The sequence below is a fragment of the Diabrotica virgifera genome, chromosome 5 (genome assembly GCF_917563875.1).
Source record: "Diabrotica virgifera virgifera chromosome 5, PGI_DIABVI_V3a".
Classification (NCBI taxonomy): Eukaryota; Metazoa; Arthropoda; class Insecta; order Coleoptera; family Chrysomelidae; genus Diabrotica; species Diabrotica virgifera.
This window is the reverse complement of record NC_065447.1, coordinates 217,791,526-217,810,333: the sequence shown is the minus strand read 5'-3', so window position 1 is coordinate 217,810,333 and position 18,808 is coordinate 217,791,526. Positions and strand designations below refer to the sequence as shown.

Sequence of the window (18,808 nt, the reverse complement as noted above, 5' to 3'; positions counted from 1 at the left end):
TATATTGTCAATTGAAATTGTCAAATTGATGTACATTTCATACCTATTGTCATTTAAGAAAAAAAATTATACATTGCTCCACAATATTGATATGATATGCAATTATTATATAAAGGTAAATTTAATTAATTGTATTTTGCTTGCAGTACTGCATTTTAATAACTAATTTTATTTACTACATACAATTATTTACGTTTTAATAACATAACCTAAATCTTATTTTTTCTTATTATTTTTTTTGGACTATGGCCTTGACAATTATCCAGTAAATAGGACCATAATGATTGGCCAATATAATTAAAAGTGCGAATAAAAGTGCAGAGCGTAGAAACCAGGTGTCGCTTTTCCGAACTTGCACGGTCCCAATACCAGACTCAAATCAAACTAACCAAAGTTTACATCAAAATTAAATCAAAGGAATCACACTAAACTACTCTAAACAGGCTTACCTTTATAAAGTTAGACAAAACAGTCAATAAAGTAAAATTATATGCAATATGTATCACTAAAAAAGGGCATATTCTGACAATATACTATATACTCTAATTCCTAAGAAAAATTGTGGTCCTCAATAATATCTAAAATAAATGGTTATTAGCAAGATACATTAATTATTACTTAAAAGCTTTTTGGTTCGTGCTTATTGCTATTTCGCTATACATTATATAATACCTAATATACTTTTAAGGAATTTTGGGTTAAAGTACAGCGGTTCACTAACCTTTCAGTATCTCGAACAGAACAGGTAAAGAGAATCTTGTGGCAGGGTGCAGAATGCGATAATCAAACCTCTTAAGGTTAAGCAGAAAAAAAACGGTGATGAGAGGAATTTCTAAATGCACCCTCTGCCTCTGAAAAAAAGCTCTGCCATGCAAAAAAATCCTTTAACAAAAGAAAAATACTTCTAATCTTTAAACGAATTAAAAACTAATTAAGACTTACCACAGACCATGGGGTTTTTCACTACTCAAAAAACTGATAAATTGACATAAGCGGCCATTTACAACAAACTGAGAATAAACTAAAATCGTGGTGTTTGACTATTTGTAGCTTAAACCAGTAATCGAAGAGCGTTATGGACATTCCTAAGAGGTATCCTATCAAGTGTATGCATTTTTCCAACTTGACTAAACATACGCAAGTTAACTATATAAAACTTGAAATTTTTGGGTCTGACCAAAGTTTTAAATTAAAAAAAAATAAAACGTTACACTGCCCCCACACGATTTAAACCTGGTGGAACACCAGTGTACCACCAAGAATACTACATACTATGCTAATAAAAGATGATGAAATCGAAATTATTAGACAATAGAACCAAAATGACTATCTCCAGAACATTGATTAAACCACGGTTGCGAAACCTGGACAATGACAAAAAAAGATGGCATCTCAAGATGGCAACTCAAGGCAACTCAAGGCATTGGAGAGAAAGATACTGAGAAAATTATACGGACCAGTGCAAGAGGAAGACAGCACAAAGATAATCAGGAGAAACGACAAAATTAATGAATTAAACTAAGGATACGATATTGTAAGCTTTGTGAAAAGTAAAAGACTGTCATGGCTGGGAAATGTCCAGAGACAAGAAGATACAAAAACAACAAAGAAAATGTTGTGATAGGAAGGCCCAAAACTAGATGGTTGGGGAGCGTTCAAGTATTACGTAACGCGATTTTTGACCCCCTCCCCCCTTCGTAACGCACTGTAATGGGCGTTTAACTATTACGCAACGCAATTTTTGAAGATTTTTGACCCCCCCCCCCCCCAACCTGCGTTACGTAATACTTGAACGGTCCCGTGGATGACATGGTAGACGACTTGAAAATTATTAATGTAAGACAATGGAGAAGGACACAAGAGAGGTCAGAATGGAAGGATATAGCCAGACAGGCAAAGGCCCATCCAGGGTTATGATGCCAAAGAAGAAAAAGCTTTATAAAAATAAACTCTTGAAACCCTTTACACAAGTATTTCTTTCAGTAATTTATATCACAACATGGTATCTACATCCAGAGTATGTATAAATGCTATACCATTTTTTTTATTTCAAACCACAAGTCAATAATTTAAACAAAACACCTTGTATTTTATGTTTTTAGCGAAATAAATCAATTTTCTTTCAGATAATATTAAAGTTTCCTATATCTAAACTAGTGCGGTAGATTCGTGCAAATACACACACCGGCAAAATTAGCCGAACACGTTAAAAATAGGACATGTTTGATGTCTCGTATTTCATAAACCAGTGGTCCGATTTGAGTGATTCTTTTAGTATGTTATAGCCGTATTATTTAAGAATATCGTTGTAATAATATTGGGTGCGTTCACCAGACCAGTGCGCTACGTCAGCGCTCTGAAACTGTTTAAGATTTTTCGGGTGAACGTCATGTCAATTTAGGCTAAACTTCAACGTGTTGACGAAGCGGTCGCCATTTTATTGAACGTAGTATTTGTATCGCTTCAATATTGAACGTGTTTAAGAAATATATTGTAACGGCGCGATTATTTGAAAATATTTATTTTACAATGGTTTTAATTATAAAGTATTTGAAACTTAGGAGAGACATAATTGTAGATGCTCACGAAATTGTAAGTCTGTGTATTAAGGAACAATATTTTCAACATAATTCATATTTACGTGATAATTATTATTTATTTATGGTGGGCCATCCAATGGTTCTGCTCTGCCAAATCCAGCACAGCCCAGCAGCACCAAAAATTATTTCTTGTTCATTTCATTATCAAACATCAATAAAAGTAGTATATTATCCATTTTTGAATTAAATTTGTTTAAGATACGTCCAATTTATCGTTGAACGATAAGTATAATAATAAATCAACAAAAACAACGAATCTCGTTTTAGGTTAGGTTCATACATAGAACAGGTGGGAACACAAAAAAATCAACTATGAAAGTGTCAAACGAAAAAACACCATTCACCAGACTAAACGTAGTTTTAAAGCGCTGCAACATAGCTGTTTAGTTGAAACTTAAACCGATTATTTCTGGTGAACGCAGCCATTGTTGCTAGACAGGTAAATACCATTTTATACCAGGTGTACCAATCATACTGTTTTTTTCTTAAAGTTTGGAACACCCTGTGGAATATTATAGCATATGTAAAATATTAGAATTAATACTCGATTGTAGACTTAGGCTTGCTTAACATTTTCCTTTTCGATTCATTTACTTATGTGAGTTAATAAAAAAGTTATGTGCGTTAACAACTATCCATGTTTTTCATCAATAAATCGTCATAGTAGGGGAGGAAAGTATACTAAATTTGCAGTTACTCGAGCGTTATGGGGACCTATTGGATTGTGAAGAGTATGTGCTAAAATCAGAAAAAGGTTAAGTTAAGTTTTCCATAAAGTGGGGGATTTTTCATTTTTTAATATAATTTTCCATTGAAACAATCATTTTTCTCCGATTATAGCGCTATCATATGTCGAATAAAAGTTGCTTATTTTTACGTAAAGAATCCAAATCTGCAATAAAAATTGGGGGCTCCTAATTAATATTTTAAATTAAATCCTTCACCCCACCTCCGTGGTGGCTCGTGACACCCCACGGAGAGGGGTGTGGGGTAAATTAAAAATTATAAATACGAACCCCGTGATATTTTGCGAAATGAACATCAGATCGTAAAACTGCAAAATAAACCTATTCAATATTTTTCAAAAATCTAGTGAATGGCACCAAACACGACCGCCCACGGAGGTGGGGTGGGGGGGTTACATTAAAATATTAAATAGGAGCCCCCAATTTTTATTGCAGATTTGTATCCTTGACGTAAAAATAAGCAACTTTTATTCGCAACATTTTTTCCTATTATGGATAAATGGCGCTATAATCGGAAAAAACGATTGGTGGAAATGGAAAATTAAATTAAAAGTGGAGAGTCCCACACTTCATGGAAAACTTAACTTAACTTTTTTTGGTTGTAGCACCCACTCGTTCACAGTCCACTCCAGGTCCCAAGAACGCTCGAGTAATTGCAAATTTAGCATACTTTTCTCCCCTACTATGAGGATTTATTGATAAAAAACATGGTTAGTTGTTAAAGCACATAACTTTTTTATTTTCTAACATAACCAAATGAATCAAAAAAGAAAATGTTAAGAAAGCATAATTCTACAATCGAGTTTTAATTTTAATATTTTATATATGCTGGAATATTCCACAGGGTGTTCCGAACTTTAAGAAAAAAACACAGTATGCTTGTTACACCCGGTATAAAATGACATTTACCTGTCTAGCAACAATATTATTACACCGATATTCTTAAATAATAAGGCTATAACATACTAAAAGAATCACTCAAATCGGACCACTGGTCACACCGGCAAAATTAGCCGAACACGTTAAAAATGGGACATGTTTGATGTCTCGTATTTCATAAACCAGTGGTCCGATTTGAGTGATTCTTTTAGTATGTTATAGCCTTATTATTTAAGAATATCGTTGTAATAATATTGTTGCTAGACAGGTAAATACCATTTTATACCAGGTGTACCAATCATACTGTGTTTTTTCTTAAAGTTTGGAACACCCTGTGGAATATTATAGCATATGTAAAATATTAGAATTAATACTCGATTGTAGACTTAGGCTTGCTTAACATTTTCCTTTTCGATTCATTTACTTATGTGAGTTAATAAAAAAGTTATGTGCGTTAACAACTATCCATGTTTTTCATCAATAAATCCTCATAGTAGGGGAGGAAAGTATACTAAATTTGCAGTTACTCGAGCGTTATGGGGACCTATTGGATTGTGAAGAGTATGTGCTAAAATCAGAAAAAGGTTAAGTTAAGTTTTCCATAAAGTGGGGGATTTTTCATTTTTTAATTTAATTTTCCATTTGAAACAATCATTTTTCTCCGATTATAGCGCTATCATATGTCGAATAAAAGTTGCTTATTTTTACGTAAAGAATCCAAATCTGCAATAAAAATTGGGGGCTCCTAATTAATATTTTAAATTAAATCCTTCATCCCACCTCCGTGGTGGCTCGTGACACCCCACGGAGAGGGGTGTGGGGTAAATTAAAAATTATAAATACGAACCCCGTGATATTTTGCGAAATGAACATCAGATCGTAAAACTGCAAAATAAACCTATTCAATATTTTTCAAAAATCTAGTGAATGGCACCAAACACGACCGCCCACGGAGGTGGGGTGGGGGGTTACATTAAAATATTAAATAGGAGCCCCCAATTTTTATTGCAGATTTGTATTCTTGACGTAAAAATAAGCAACTTTTATTCGCAACATTTTTTCCTATTATGGATAAATGGCGCTATAATCGGAAAAAACGATTGGTGGAAATGGAAAATTAAATTAAAAATGGAGAGTCCCACACTTCATGGAAAACTTAACTTAACTTTTTTTGGTTGTAGCACCCACTCTTCACAGTCCACTCCAGTAGTGATGTTGAAAAAGTAACTATTCGTTACAAAGTACTCGTTACTTGCGAATACCGAAAGTAACGATTACTATTCAGAGAAACAAATCGTTACTTTGATTACTCTGATTACTTCGTACCAATCGTTGATTACTTTGATTACTCTGATTACTTTGATTACTCTGATTACTTTGATTACTCTGATTACTTTGATTACTTTGATTACTCTGATTACTTTGATTACTCTGATTATTTCGATTACCCTGATTACTTTGATTACTCTGATTACTTTGATTACTCTAATTACTTTGATTACTCTGATTACTTTGATTACTCTGATTACTCTGATTACTTTGATTACTCTGATTACTTTGATTACTCTGATTACTTCGTTACTTCGTACCAATCGTTGAATACTTTGAATACTGTGATTACTCTGATTACTCCGTTTACTTTGATTACTCTGATTACTTCGTTACTTCATACCAATCGTATCAGATCGAGTATCGACAGAGCGAGTATCTACTTTGATTACTCTGATTACTTCGTTACTTCGTACCAATCGTATCAGAAGAGTGAGTAACGATTATTGTATCTACAACCATTACACTTGATTACTTTCATACTTTCTAGACTGACCGTAAAAATGTGGAAATGATAATGTTTTTACAGTATGTTCAATGATCAACAACTTTAATTTTGTATGCGTTGCATTGGTTTTATTAGAATTAGACCAGGGCATTTATCACTAAAAGCACCAGAATAAATTGATTTTTAAATAGAGCACCTAGAGACTTGCGACTTTTTGCGTTGTGTTCAGCATGAACTCAAGAAAAAGGTTACAATAGGAAAATGGGTAGGAATTAGAAATGCATAAGTGCATTTGAAAATGTATAAAATGCATCCAAAAGTGCATAAACATGTCAAAATCAGTATACGGTCAGATTTTGTTATTCGGGGGGTTTTTGGGGTCACTGAACATGGAATATGCAATCAGAACTGACCTCCGAAGTACCTCTGGTATCCAGGGTTATTCAAAGGTACGTCATCTAGAGTTTAGAGGGTTTTTGTCACTTAATTGATGCAAACAGATTACTCGAGGGTTTTTACGATCTTCTTTAAATGCCACCATCTCCGCTGCGGAGGTCGGCAATCATCATAGCTATTCGTATTTTAGAGACGGTTGCTCTGAAAAGTTCATTTGATGTACATCCTTACCACTCTCTCAGGTTGCGCAGCCATGATATTCTGCGTCTCCCTATGCTTCTCTTTCCTTGAATATTTCCCTCCATAAACAATTTAAGCAAGCTGTATCTCTCTCCACGTGACATATGTCCGAGATATTCCAATTTTCTTATTTTGATGGTATTTAGGATTTCCATCCCTTTATTCATCTTTCTCAGAACCTCTTTGTTTGTGACGTGTTCTGTCCACGATATTTTCAGAATTCTTCTGTACACCAACAGCTCGAATGATTCTAGTTTTTTCATTGATGCAGCATTCAAGGTCCAAGCTTCCATTCCATAAAGCAAAGTCGAGAAAACGTAGCACCTAGCCAAAGTAACTCTTAGCTCCAACTTCAAATCTCTTGTGCAGAGCACTTTTCGCATTTTGTTAAAATTTGCTCTAGCCTTTTCTATTCTGATTTTGATTTCCTGTAAGTAATCTCCTGTGGAGTTGATCATGTTCCAAGGTATGCATATTGGTCGACTCGTTCGATATTGGATCCGTTTATGAAGAGATTTTCGTTATTTCTTTGAGTTTTCGATATTCTCATAAACTTTATCTTCTTGACATTTATTGTTAACCCGTATTCTTGTCCAAACTCCGATATTCTGGTCACTAGCCTCTGAAAATCCCCAATATTTTCAGCTAAGATGACAGTGTCATTCGCATATCTAATGTTGTTAATGGGAACACCGTTTACCTTTATTCCAGCTGTTGCACCCTCAAGAGCTTACTTCAAGATCTCTTCCGAGTAGGCATTAAAAAGAATTGGCGACAACATGCATCCCTGTCTCACTCCACGTCTGATTTCAATTTCCTCTGACAGCTGATCGTTAACACGTACTTTTGCTCAATGCTTATAGTATAAATTCGATATAATCCTGAGGTCATTTGTGGTCTATGTTCTTTGATTCCAGGACATGCATTAATTGTTAATGTCGTACTTTGTCAAATAATTTATTATAGTCAATAAAACACGCATATATATCTTGATTGACGTCCAGGCACCTTTGTATAAGTATGTTAAGTGAAAAAAAGAGCTTCACGAGTTCCCAGGCCTTTGCGAAACCCAAATTGCGTATCATTAATGTATATGTCCAGTTTATGATATATTTATAAACAGAAACATATATTCATAAACATATAAACAAGTGTACATGTACAACTATACGCTTTCAGTCGAAAGTACTACGGACCATAACAAATGCATCTTCTTGGTTTATATCAAACAGGGAAGTCCGAGACGATCCCAAGTAGGCACAGTTAAGGAAATAGTAAGTGAATACAGCAGCCGCTATTTGGTGAAATTGAAAAACCACCCAAACAATCTTGCACTAATCCTGATAGATAATAGTGAGCACTGAATAGAATAGAATATGATAGAATAGAAATATGCTTTATTGTCTTGAAAAAATTTAACAATTTTATAGACAAAGCTTACAAGAATCATAAATAAAAACAATAACAAATACAATAACAAATACAATTTACTAAAATTATACAAATCGTCAATATAAATACAACATAATAAAGTCAAATAAAAATCAGTAACAATCTATTGCAAAATTTAAAAAAAATTGCAAATTGCGTAATCTACCTTAAGAAATTTAATAAGTTATTTAATAAGTTATGCTGCTGCATATGACACTCAAATATAGATTAAGATTCTACTTATACATAACAATACTGTAATTTCTTAGTTATTGGTTAAGAAACTCTGCTATTGAATAATATGGTCTTTCAGATAAATAGGCTTTAGTCATTTTACGGAACTTGGGGAAAGATGTTGCAGATTTAAGTTGTAGAGGGAGATGCTTGTATAGTTTTTTTGCAGAATATAATATAGATTTCTTTATTAACTCACTGGACGGGATCGGTAAATAGATGTCAAAAGTAGAATTTCTGGTGGAATAGTCATGTCTAGGTCTTTCTGGAAAAACATGTAGATGTTTACGAATTAAGCAAACAGTTTCTAAAATATATAAAGAAGGTAATGTTAGAATTCTGTGATCTTTGAAGTAGCTTCTGCAATGTGTTGTTCTTCTGAGGCCAAACAGATATCTGATTGCTCTTTTTTGCAATTTAAAAATAACATCGGATTGGGCAGCTGTACCAAAACCCCAAAAAGGCAGACCATATCGAAGATGGGACTCGAACAATGAAAAGTATGTTATTTTGGAAGAGGCTAAATCCATTTCCTTAGAGACAGATCTTATTGCAAAGCAAGCTGAGGATAGTTTCTTGCTTAACACATCGATATGAAGGGACCATTTAAGGTTGCTATCTAAAAAAATACCAAGAAACTTTACAGAATCAACGATACTGATCTGGCTGTTATGAAGAGGTAAGGGTTGAAGAGTTCCTTTATAGGGTAATGCTACTGTTTTATCTACGTTAAAAGAGAGTAAATTAGAATCTGACCAGGATTTTATTGTGAGTAGATCAGAAGTTATAGTAGCATGAAGAGTTGCGATATTTGAGTTGCTCCAAGTGATACTGGTATCGTCAGCAAAAAGAAAAACTTTTCCATCGATTTTTAAACTAGTGATGTCATTAATAAAGATAAGGAAAAGTAGAGGACCCAATACTGAACCTTGCGGTACCCCACATACAACATTTTTGAGACTAGAGTCTGTATCATTTGCTCTAACCAGTTGTTTCCTATTTTCCAAGTAAGATTGAAACCAGTTCAAAGAAATACCTCGAATTCCATAGAAATCTAGTTTTTTTATCAAAATGTCGTGATTTACACAATCAAAAGCTTTGGCATAATCACAAAAAACAGTGGCAGTGTGGAGATTATTGTTTAATGCTTGATAAACCTCATGTGGTACAGAAAACATGGCATCGGTGGCAACAGACTCGGAAACTGAAGAGCCACAAACCATTGGAGCTACCATATAGGTTCTTAGGTTCTAAGCGAAGTACTTAGTGTTAAAGGCACATTTCAATAATCTAAGAGACTATTGGAGTTATTGTTATCACTGGATAACAAATCCAAATTTATAGATAGATACATCCTTTTGTACAAACAAAAAAACATGTTTATAATTTTTATGTATGGATTCACTCACCATAGATAAAACCCTTATTCACCACCAACCCTTCTTCTATACCTCTATGTACGTTTAATTTAAAAATATTTACCTTATTCTGACTTCTCCAAAAATTAATAAATAAACGTCTATGAGGCAGTTAACGTGTTAAAATAGTTTAGTACCGAGAAATTGCGAGTCGTAAAGTTCCACGAACTTCCTTGACACGTTCTTGTGTTGAGTTAAATATCTACTTTTATTTATGGTTACGCATTAACAAAAGTGGTTTTTGAAAATTCAAAAGCCCCTCATAAATTTCTATTACAACATATGGACTTACAACTGAGCGACAGGTCTAGTTGTGCCCGTTACAAAGGAAGTTGAAGTACTTTTTTGAATTAGTGTAGTGTGTGTGATAAAGTTATTTGTCTTGTCAATTGTGTATTATTCCGAATTTCGAGAAAAGTTGTAACGAATGAGCCATATGTCCCGTATTATGGGAACCATATGTGTGCTTTTTGACCATCGAAATACAATGGACAAAAGGATAAAGGATTATTTTTTAATTTTCCACACTTGAGATAGTAGATTGAAAAAATCTACTAATTTAATAGTTGTAAAAATATATTTTTACTTCTTGTATTTCGATGGAGACTTTCTAATGTAACAAGTTCTTCTGTTACACAATTTTTTTAATTCAAAAACAATCAACAATTGAGCAGTGTTAGTTATATTGTTACTTTAATTAAGTAAGTGCCAATGAAAAGTACTTAAATTGTGAACAATTTTCTTTTAATTTAAGAAACATTGTTGTTGTAATAAACATTGATATAATTTCAATACATTGAACTGCTCTGCGTACAGACAATTTAAAATCTTCAAATTTTTAAAATTGTTTTGGTCAAATTGCGTTAAGGGGATGGGTACGAACTTTCGGTTTCAATGCTATTTAAATGGGATTCATTTTTTTCGAATCCTGAGAAAACTAATAAGTATTTTTGAAAAATTAAAACGCAGAATGAAATATTACGTTATTACCGAAGGCGAAGGTCCCTGTAAACTTCTATAATGTTTATTTTAATAAGTTACAGGGGCGAAAAAAAAAAGGAGAAAATTTGGTGTGATTTCTAATTTCAAATATCTCACCCAAAAGAAACTTTATATTCATTCTAAGGGACTTTCGGCTCTCGGCAATAAAGTAATCTTTCATTCTGCGTTTAAATTTTTCAAAAATAGGTACTTATTAGTTTTCTCAAGATTCGAAAAAAATTATTATATTTAAAATACATTGAAAATTTTGGCAGGCGTCAAAATTTTGCATTTTGTTCCTTTCCCCTTGATAGATTTTTTAATGAACTACCCTTCCGTAAATGGTTTGTTATGTTAAGCAATCTATTTTGAAATATTAAGGACTTTTTGATTACTTAATGCTGAATTGTGTTCTTTACATTTTTTAAAAGCGCTTTGTTGTCCGTCTAATGAGTTTTGTAAAGAGCCAATTTTATTTTGTCTGAATTGAGATTCAAATTTATCACATTCAATTTTGTGTTTCATGTAGTGGTGAGGCAAACGTAATTTCTTTGAATAGGTACTCTTATAGATTCTTTGCAAATTAAGCATAGTGCTTTAATAAAATTATATAAAGAAATATTTTTTTAAAAATGAATAACCATTTTCAATTAAATATTTTTTTCTTTATTAATTAACTTTTCATTAAATTCACACTTTTTCTCATTATTTTTTTTTTCTGTGGCATTTTATTTATTTTTTCTATGATAAGACCTGAATTATTTTACCAAATTAAAAATAACTTGTATTACGTATCTACTCATTAAGTATCTACTGTCGTTGTAGTGAAATACACCTTCCCATTATTCTGTTAGCCCGCATTGTTGCCATCGGCCACATTTCGGCATGACACTAAGTTTTTTGATTTTTTCTAAAATTATATTGGTGCTTTGGCGGGCCTTCAAAAAGGCGCAAAGGGCCGCATGCGGCCCGCGGGACAAAGTTGCCGACCCCTGCATACTGTATCGTATTGTATTATTCTTATTATTGTATGTTATTGTATTATATTGAATTGTATTATTGTATTTTATTGTATTGTATTATATGTATTATTTTATTTTATTGTTTTTATTTTTGTATTATAAATAGCTTAAATAAAAATAAAAAACTTAAAATATGTTTACATTTGTTAGAAAACCTAATTTAATTTAAAACTTGTTTATCTACAATTATTTGATATAGAATTTATTCTGTTAAAAATTATAAAAAGCAAAATGTGCCCGATATAATTTTGTACAGACATTAATTAATTAATAATCAAAAATGACGTTTTTTAATAAATTCTACTAAAATTTTTTCGGCCCGGTAAGATATTATTGTATATTTTCTGGATAATTTGAAACAAAAAAGGTATTTTGTAATTTTTCTTTTAAATTGATCGTTTTCGAGCTATAAACAATTTAAAACTGAAAAAAAACCACAAATGACGATTTTCAAGACCCAAAAACACAAGTAAAATATATTATTGTTGTAATCATCAAGTATCTAAATTCAAATTACTTAAACTTTTTTCTATCGGGTCTCAATTTTTGGCAAGATTTATTCTAAAATATTTTTTTTAATTGTTACGAACCTGCAAAACTGCATTAATAACTAAAAAACAAAGTTTTTAAATGAAATAAGCCCAAAATCCTTTCGAGAACTGATAGAAGAAGGTTTGAATTCAATTTAGGTACTTCGTAATTTCAAAAATGTTATTTTTTAACTATGTTTTTAGCCTTAAAAATTGCCATTTTCCTTTTTTTTGGTTTTAATTTGTGTTTAACTCGAAAATTATCAACAAGAGAAAAATTACAAAACACCTTTTTTGTTTCGAATGATTCAAAAATTCTAAAAATTCTAAAATTCTAATAAATACCTACACGGGCCGAAAAAATTTAATAAGAATTTATAAACAAAGTCATTTTTTAATTATTAGATAACTAAGTAGTCTGGTCAAAATTATATCAGGCGCCCCTATTGTTATTTGTAATTTTTAAAATCATAAATTACATATCAAATTTATGAAAATAAAAGGCAAATATCGAGCAACTAGGTGATATCTGCCTTTTATTTCCATAAATTTCATTTATTCGAGCATTCAATCATCTCCTATTTTACATATAATCATTTTATCCATTAAACAGATCGGTGAAGGTCATTGTTATATCTGAATACCTATACAAAATACCTACCTACTGAGAAATACGATTCTCGATATGATTACCGGTACTCAAATACAAAAGTAATCATAGTAATCAAATCATTTTTATCCCTTAAACAGATCGGTGAAGGTCGTTGTTATATCGGAATACCTATAAAACATACCTACCTACCGAGAAATACGATTCTCGATATGATTACCGGTACTCAAATACAAAAGTAATCAAAGTAACGAATAGTGTAAATGATTACTTGTTATATGGGAATACCTATACAAAATACCTACCTACTGAGAAATACGATTCTCGATATGATTACCGGTACTCAAATACAAAAGTAACGAAAGTAATCATAGTAATCAAAGTAACGAATACTGTAAATGATTACTTGTTATATCCGAATACCTGTACAAAATACCTACCTACCTACCTACCTCCTGAGAAATACGATTCTCGATATGATTACCGGTACTCAAATACAAAAGTAATCATAGTAATCAAAGTAACGAATACTGTAAATGATTACTTATTACATCCGAATACCTATAAAAAATACCTATCTACCGAGAAATACGCTTCTCGGTACGATTACCGGTACTCAAATACAAAAGTAACGAAAGTAATCATAGTAATCAAAGTAACGAATACTGTAAATGATTACTTGTTATATCCGAATATCTACACAAAATATCTATCTACCGAAAAATACTCAATACAAAAGTAATCAAAGTAATCAAAGTAACGAATACTTGAAATGATTACTTTATTCAAAAGTAACGATTTGTATTGATTACTCGAAAGTAACTATAATCAACATCACTACACTCCAGGTCCCAAGAACGCTCGAGTAATTGCAAATTTAGCATACTTTTCTCCCCTACTATGAGGATTTATTGATAAAAAACATGGTTAGTTGTTAAAGCACATAACTTTTTTATTTTCTAACATAACCAAATGAATCAAAAAAGAAAATGTTAAGAAAGCATAATTCTACAATCGAGTTTTAATTTTAATATTTTATATATGCTGGAATATTCCACAGGGTGTTCCGAACTTTAAGAAAAAAACACAGTATGCTTGTTACACCCGGTATAAAATGACATTTACCTGTCTAGCGACAATATTATTACACCGATATTCTTAAATAATAAGGCTATAACATACTAAAAGAATCACTCAAATCGGACCACTGGTTTATGAAATACGAGACATCAAACATGTCCCATTTTTAACGTGTTCGGCTAATTTTGCCGGTGTGTGTATTATAAGAATTGTGCATTTAGTGATAGAAGCATATAATTTGGACCACACATACTACACATACAAAGATTCAAATTTAGATATGAGGCCATCTCAGATTTAGTCTTTTACAAAAATGACGGGCATTCAAAATGAATGGCATGCAAAATGAATCTGCCGCCCATAGGTACATGTGAACATACGTTATGCATTTATTAAATGGTAATTAACACAACTGAAAAGTTCAAAATATTTCCTAAAAAATATATTTACACTCTTTTCAATGGCGTTATTCCCTTTTTGAAAAATTTATATATACAGGGTGAAAGAAATAAAAAAGAAACAACATATTATTACATAAAAAACAGTAAAAACACAAATTCTGGTAAACCGATTCTTCCAGTTCAAGACCTCGATATTATTCATCAAAAAAGAACCTATATACCAAATTTGGTTGAAATCTGACGTTTCGTTCAAAAGTTATCGTGCTATTAGTTACATATGTATAGTCACCATTTTGAATCCCCACCATTTTTGTAAAAGGCAAAATCTGAGATGGCCTCATATCTAAATTTGAACCTTTATATGTGCAGTATATGTGGTCCAAATTATATACTTCTATCATTAAATGCACAATTGTTTCACATATCGGCGGCACTAAAGTTAATAAATATGGTGTCTCACTTTTGTTTATTACAATAAAATTGATTTTTAAAGATCTAGGCTATTCATTTATCTTCATCATATTAAAGTATGTTTATTTGCTTTGTAGATCTACAGTGATACAAGTACTAAAGAGCCTAAAGATCAAACCACCAAAAGACCTTGGAAGTTGCACGATCTACCAGTTCCTCCAGCACCTGATTACAACCAATGCAAATTATTAACTGACTTAGACAAATTCGATTGTTTTCCAGAAGATGGCGCCAACGCTGAGAAATGTGAAGCTAGGGGATGTTGCTGGATTCCGAGAAACAAATCTGTATTATCGCAGGCTCCGCTTGATGTGCCGTACTGTTTTTATCCTCCAAATTATAATACTTATAAAGTGGTTAATGTTACAGAGACCAGTTTTGGTCTTATAGCCTTTTGGAGGAGACAGTATAGGACGGCATATCCTGATGACGTCGATGAATTGAAGATGATTGTTAAGTATGAAACAGAAACAAGATTACGTGTAAAGGTAGGATTTGTAATTTTAAATATTTTAATGATTATGAGTAATTGATGTACCATTTTTTTAATATTAAGGGTGATATTGTAAGGTATATTAAATAACGAGACTGACGGCGCTGAACAAGAAGTAGGTATGCACCAAATGCCAGCATCTGTCAACCGTCTAGCGTATAGCCTGTTCTTTTGTAGTCAGTAGAGTAAAGTGTCCTAATATCGGATTGTTGCCTAATATCATGTAATATTACGCGGTTGACTTTACTATTTTTATTTTTACTTTATTTATTAATTTTTAGCCAGTAACTTATATTTAAATAAAAAGGCTTACTTTATATTATTTTATTTACAACACTTAACATTTAACTACAATATCTAATTTTATTTTATACGTTACTACGGCTTTATTTAAAACATTCACCAACTAAATCTAATAATTTATCTAATTACAAAAATATATGCCGCACCCCTTACACATACCAAAATAGGCCGACGTTCACAACTGAACTTCTGTATAAAATCGTTTCCCATTTATACTACATAAATACTTCTCGAACAAACAAGCTTTTTCTAGTAAACAATCGAAGGGTTAACAAATATTTACATAATACATCAAAACAGTTAAAATCGAACTTTCCAGTAAAAATATTTACATTTCGAAAACCCTAGAATCTCGGAATACAGGTAATAAATCATCGTATTAAAAAAAGGGTGTGTTTACAACATTCGAATTATAATAAATAGGCCTGAATCTTCGGTATAGGAGCGCTAATAGCGTCACATTGCCCCCTCCGTAAAATATGGTTCCTTCTGGAACCTTGTAGGGACTGGAACTGTTGTTCACTCAGTTGTATAAAAGTGACAAGGGACGGTTTCGCTCCGCACCAGTAACTATGCGGATTGCAACAGACTAATACCTGGACCTCGGTGTCTCTAAAAATTTCTTCCACCATATTGCGGACAACCCTCTAGCCTAATTGGCAGCCTTCTGGTCTGGAATTGCGTAGATATCAACCCATTTCGTGAAGTAATCCATTACGACCAACATGTACTTGCATCCATTTTCACTTTCTGGAAATGGCCAGCCAATATCCAAAGCTATTCCTTCAAACGGACTTCCAACATTGCACTGTCTCATAGGAGCCTTTTCCGGTAAGGTCCGTTACTTGTAGCACAGGTACTTAGCTACAATTCTTACACCAGTCCTTTACATTATCGGAACTATTCATCCAATAAAACCGTTTCCGAATTCTCTGAAGAGTTTTCTTTACACCAAAATTCCCTCCTGATGGACTGTCGTGTTACTGACGAAATACTTCGGCTATTCTGCTTTTTGGAATCACCAGCTGTGTTCCACGCTGATCCTTCATCATTTTCCAGTATTCGTTTAAGCAAGCTGTCTTCCAAGATAAAGGAGTCCCACTTCCCATGTAAAATGGTCTAGAGTCCGAAAAATAGCGTTGGGAGACCACCTTGATATAATGGGTGCGAATAGACAAAGATTGTAAAGAAATAGAAACCGAACACTAGCAGACCACCTGGAAGAGCCCCCAAACGCTGATATAAAAGTTGAACATCGGAAGAAGAAGATAAATAAAAACAAATGATGTTGCAGTGCCAGTCTCTTTATTTGGTAGCCACATAAATATCATATTTACATTTCTGATAACAGTTATTACGTTTTTAGATATTAATATTATTAATTATGTATTTTTCCAGTTTGTAGATCCAAGTAGCTTCAGATTTGAACCACCTTACCCAGAGGTACCAATCGTTGATAAGGCATCATTAGCCTTGTCCTATATTATCCAAATCAACACGTTCAAATCTGGATTTAAGGTCTTGAGAAAAAGTGACAACGTTACAATGTTAGTACCTACCTTATTATCTGTTTTGCACCCCTCCCATGTGTGTATTGCTTGATTTTTGTATCAATAAAGTGCAGAGAACTTATTAGTTAAGGCGAGACACGTCTATTGACGTGTCAAGTCTTATTATCAAAAGCCAGTTCTGGCTTTTGATAAGACCTTTGTACCAAGGGCAGAGACATGTTCAAGTTGTCATACAGTCAGACCAGGTCGCCTTAAAAATCATAACATCACATAATTTTGAGTTAAAGCTGATTTGAAATTGTTTTCAGATTCACTGCTGGAATGACAGCTAACACTGTCTAATAAAGTAAAAAATATCTATTGGACCCAAAATTATACTTAGGCTAACAAAATAACATAATCAAAGATGTGAAATATCACAAACTAAAAATAGTTTTATATTATAGTTTGTTATAAAAATATAGTTTTTTGTTTTGTTATTTTCTATCTATTGCTTTTTAATAGGTCCTCTAATAAGTGTTTGTCTCTTTCTCTAAATACTTCCCATTAGATTATATTTGTCATTTATTTATTATGTTTTCAGATTTGACTCAAATAACTTCCTAAACTTAATCTATTCAAATCAAATGCTACAAATAAGTTCAAAATTGCCTTCAAAATATATTTATGGTATTGGAGAGCACAGATCAAATCTTCTATTGTCAACAGAATGGTCCAAATTTACACTATTCAACCATGATATGGTTCCTACAGATAACGTAAGTATTTAACGTAGAAAGTGTATAGTTATAATAATTATATGTTTGTATGAATTGAATATAAGATACTTTGAAAACAACGAAAAACATAAAAACCATACCGATTTTTAAACCTTTTTTTGTTATTGACTCATAACAAAATTTAAAACAAAGAGCATTTTTGTGCGCTGGTTGCAATATTTTTTGTTGTGTTTTAGAAAAATCTATATGGAAGCCATCCTTTTTACTTAATGATTGAGAATTCCACAAAAAGTCATGGAGTATTTTTGCTTAATAGTAATGCAATGGGTAAGAATATTTTCGTATAAAAGTATTTGTTCTAATAGTTTTTATTGTACCTAACAATGTTAAAATCGGAGAAATATATAATATATACAGATAAAAAATTATTTAATACAGTATTTGGCAAAATAAACAGTGCTGAAATGTTTATTTTTATTTATAATTTGCAAACATTATTCACAACGACGTTCCCGATAAAACAGATGTTCAAGATGCCCTTCTTGCCTCTTTCAGCATTCTCCATATGTACGCATCAGGTGGCGTTAGTTCTGGTGAGTGCGATGGATATGAAAAATTACTGTCACGCGAAATCGTGAAATAAGGCGATCCCCGAAATGATTGCACAGCATCCGAAGAATCTCTCTGGCCGTATGACAGATTGCCCCGTCCTGTTAAAACCATTTTGATTAAGTGGTAGGTTCCTGACACAACAAAATCGCTGAAAATCATGTATAAATGGCGTGATAATCTGTTCTCTGTGGCGCTCCTGATTAACAGTTACCGGCGTCCTATCGTTTGCTTCAATGAAATACACTGCAAATGGTAACACGGTTACTTACTGTTAAAAAGGGGGTGCTCGACGATTACGTTGGGGCGTTCTAATCCGAGAAACCGTGTTGTCTACTTGTTAATGACACCGTTTAA

The 18,808-nt window shown here is 32.5% G+C and overlaps 1 protein-coding gene across 2 annotated transcripts in view; it reads left to right on the top strand.

Annotated features, from left to right (window-relative positions):
- Positions 1-18,808, top strand: part of LOC114342975 (lysosomal alpha-glucosidase-like) — a 55,217-nt gene that overhangs the window by 2,192 nt on the left and 34,217 nt on the right. For both annotated transcript variants that reach the window (XM_050651795.1, XM_050651796.1), the window contains exons 3-6: positions 14,894-15,304; positions 17,011-17,159; positions 17,707-17,881; positions 18,079-18,169. In XM_050651795.1, coding sequence (XP_050507752.1) covers positions 14,894-15,304; positions 17,011-17,159; positions 17,707-17,881; positions 18,079-18,169 — 826 coding nt within the window. The remainder of the gene's footprint in view (positions 1-14,893; positions 15,305-17,010; positions 17,160-17,706; positions 17,882-18,078; positions 18,170-18,808) is intronic.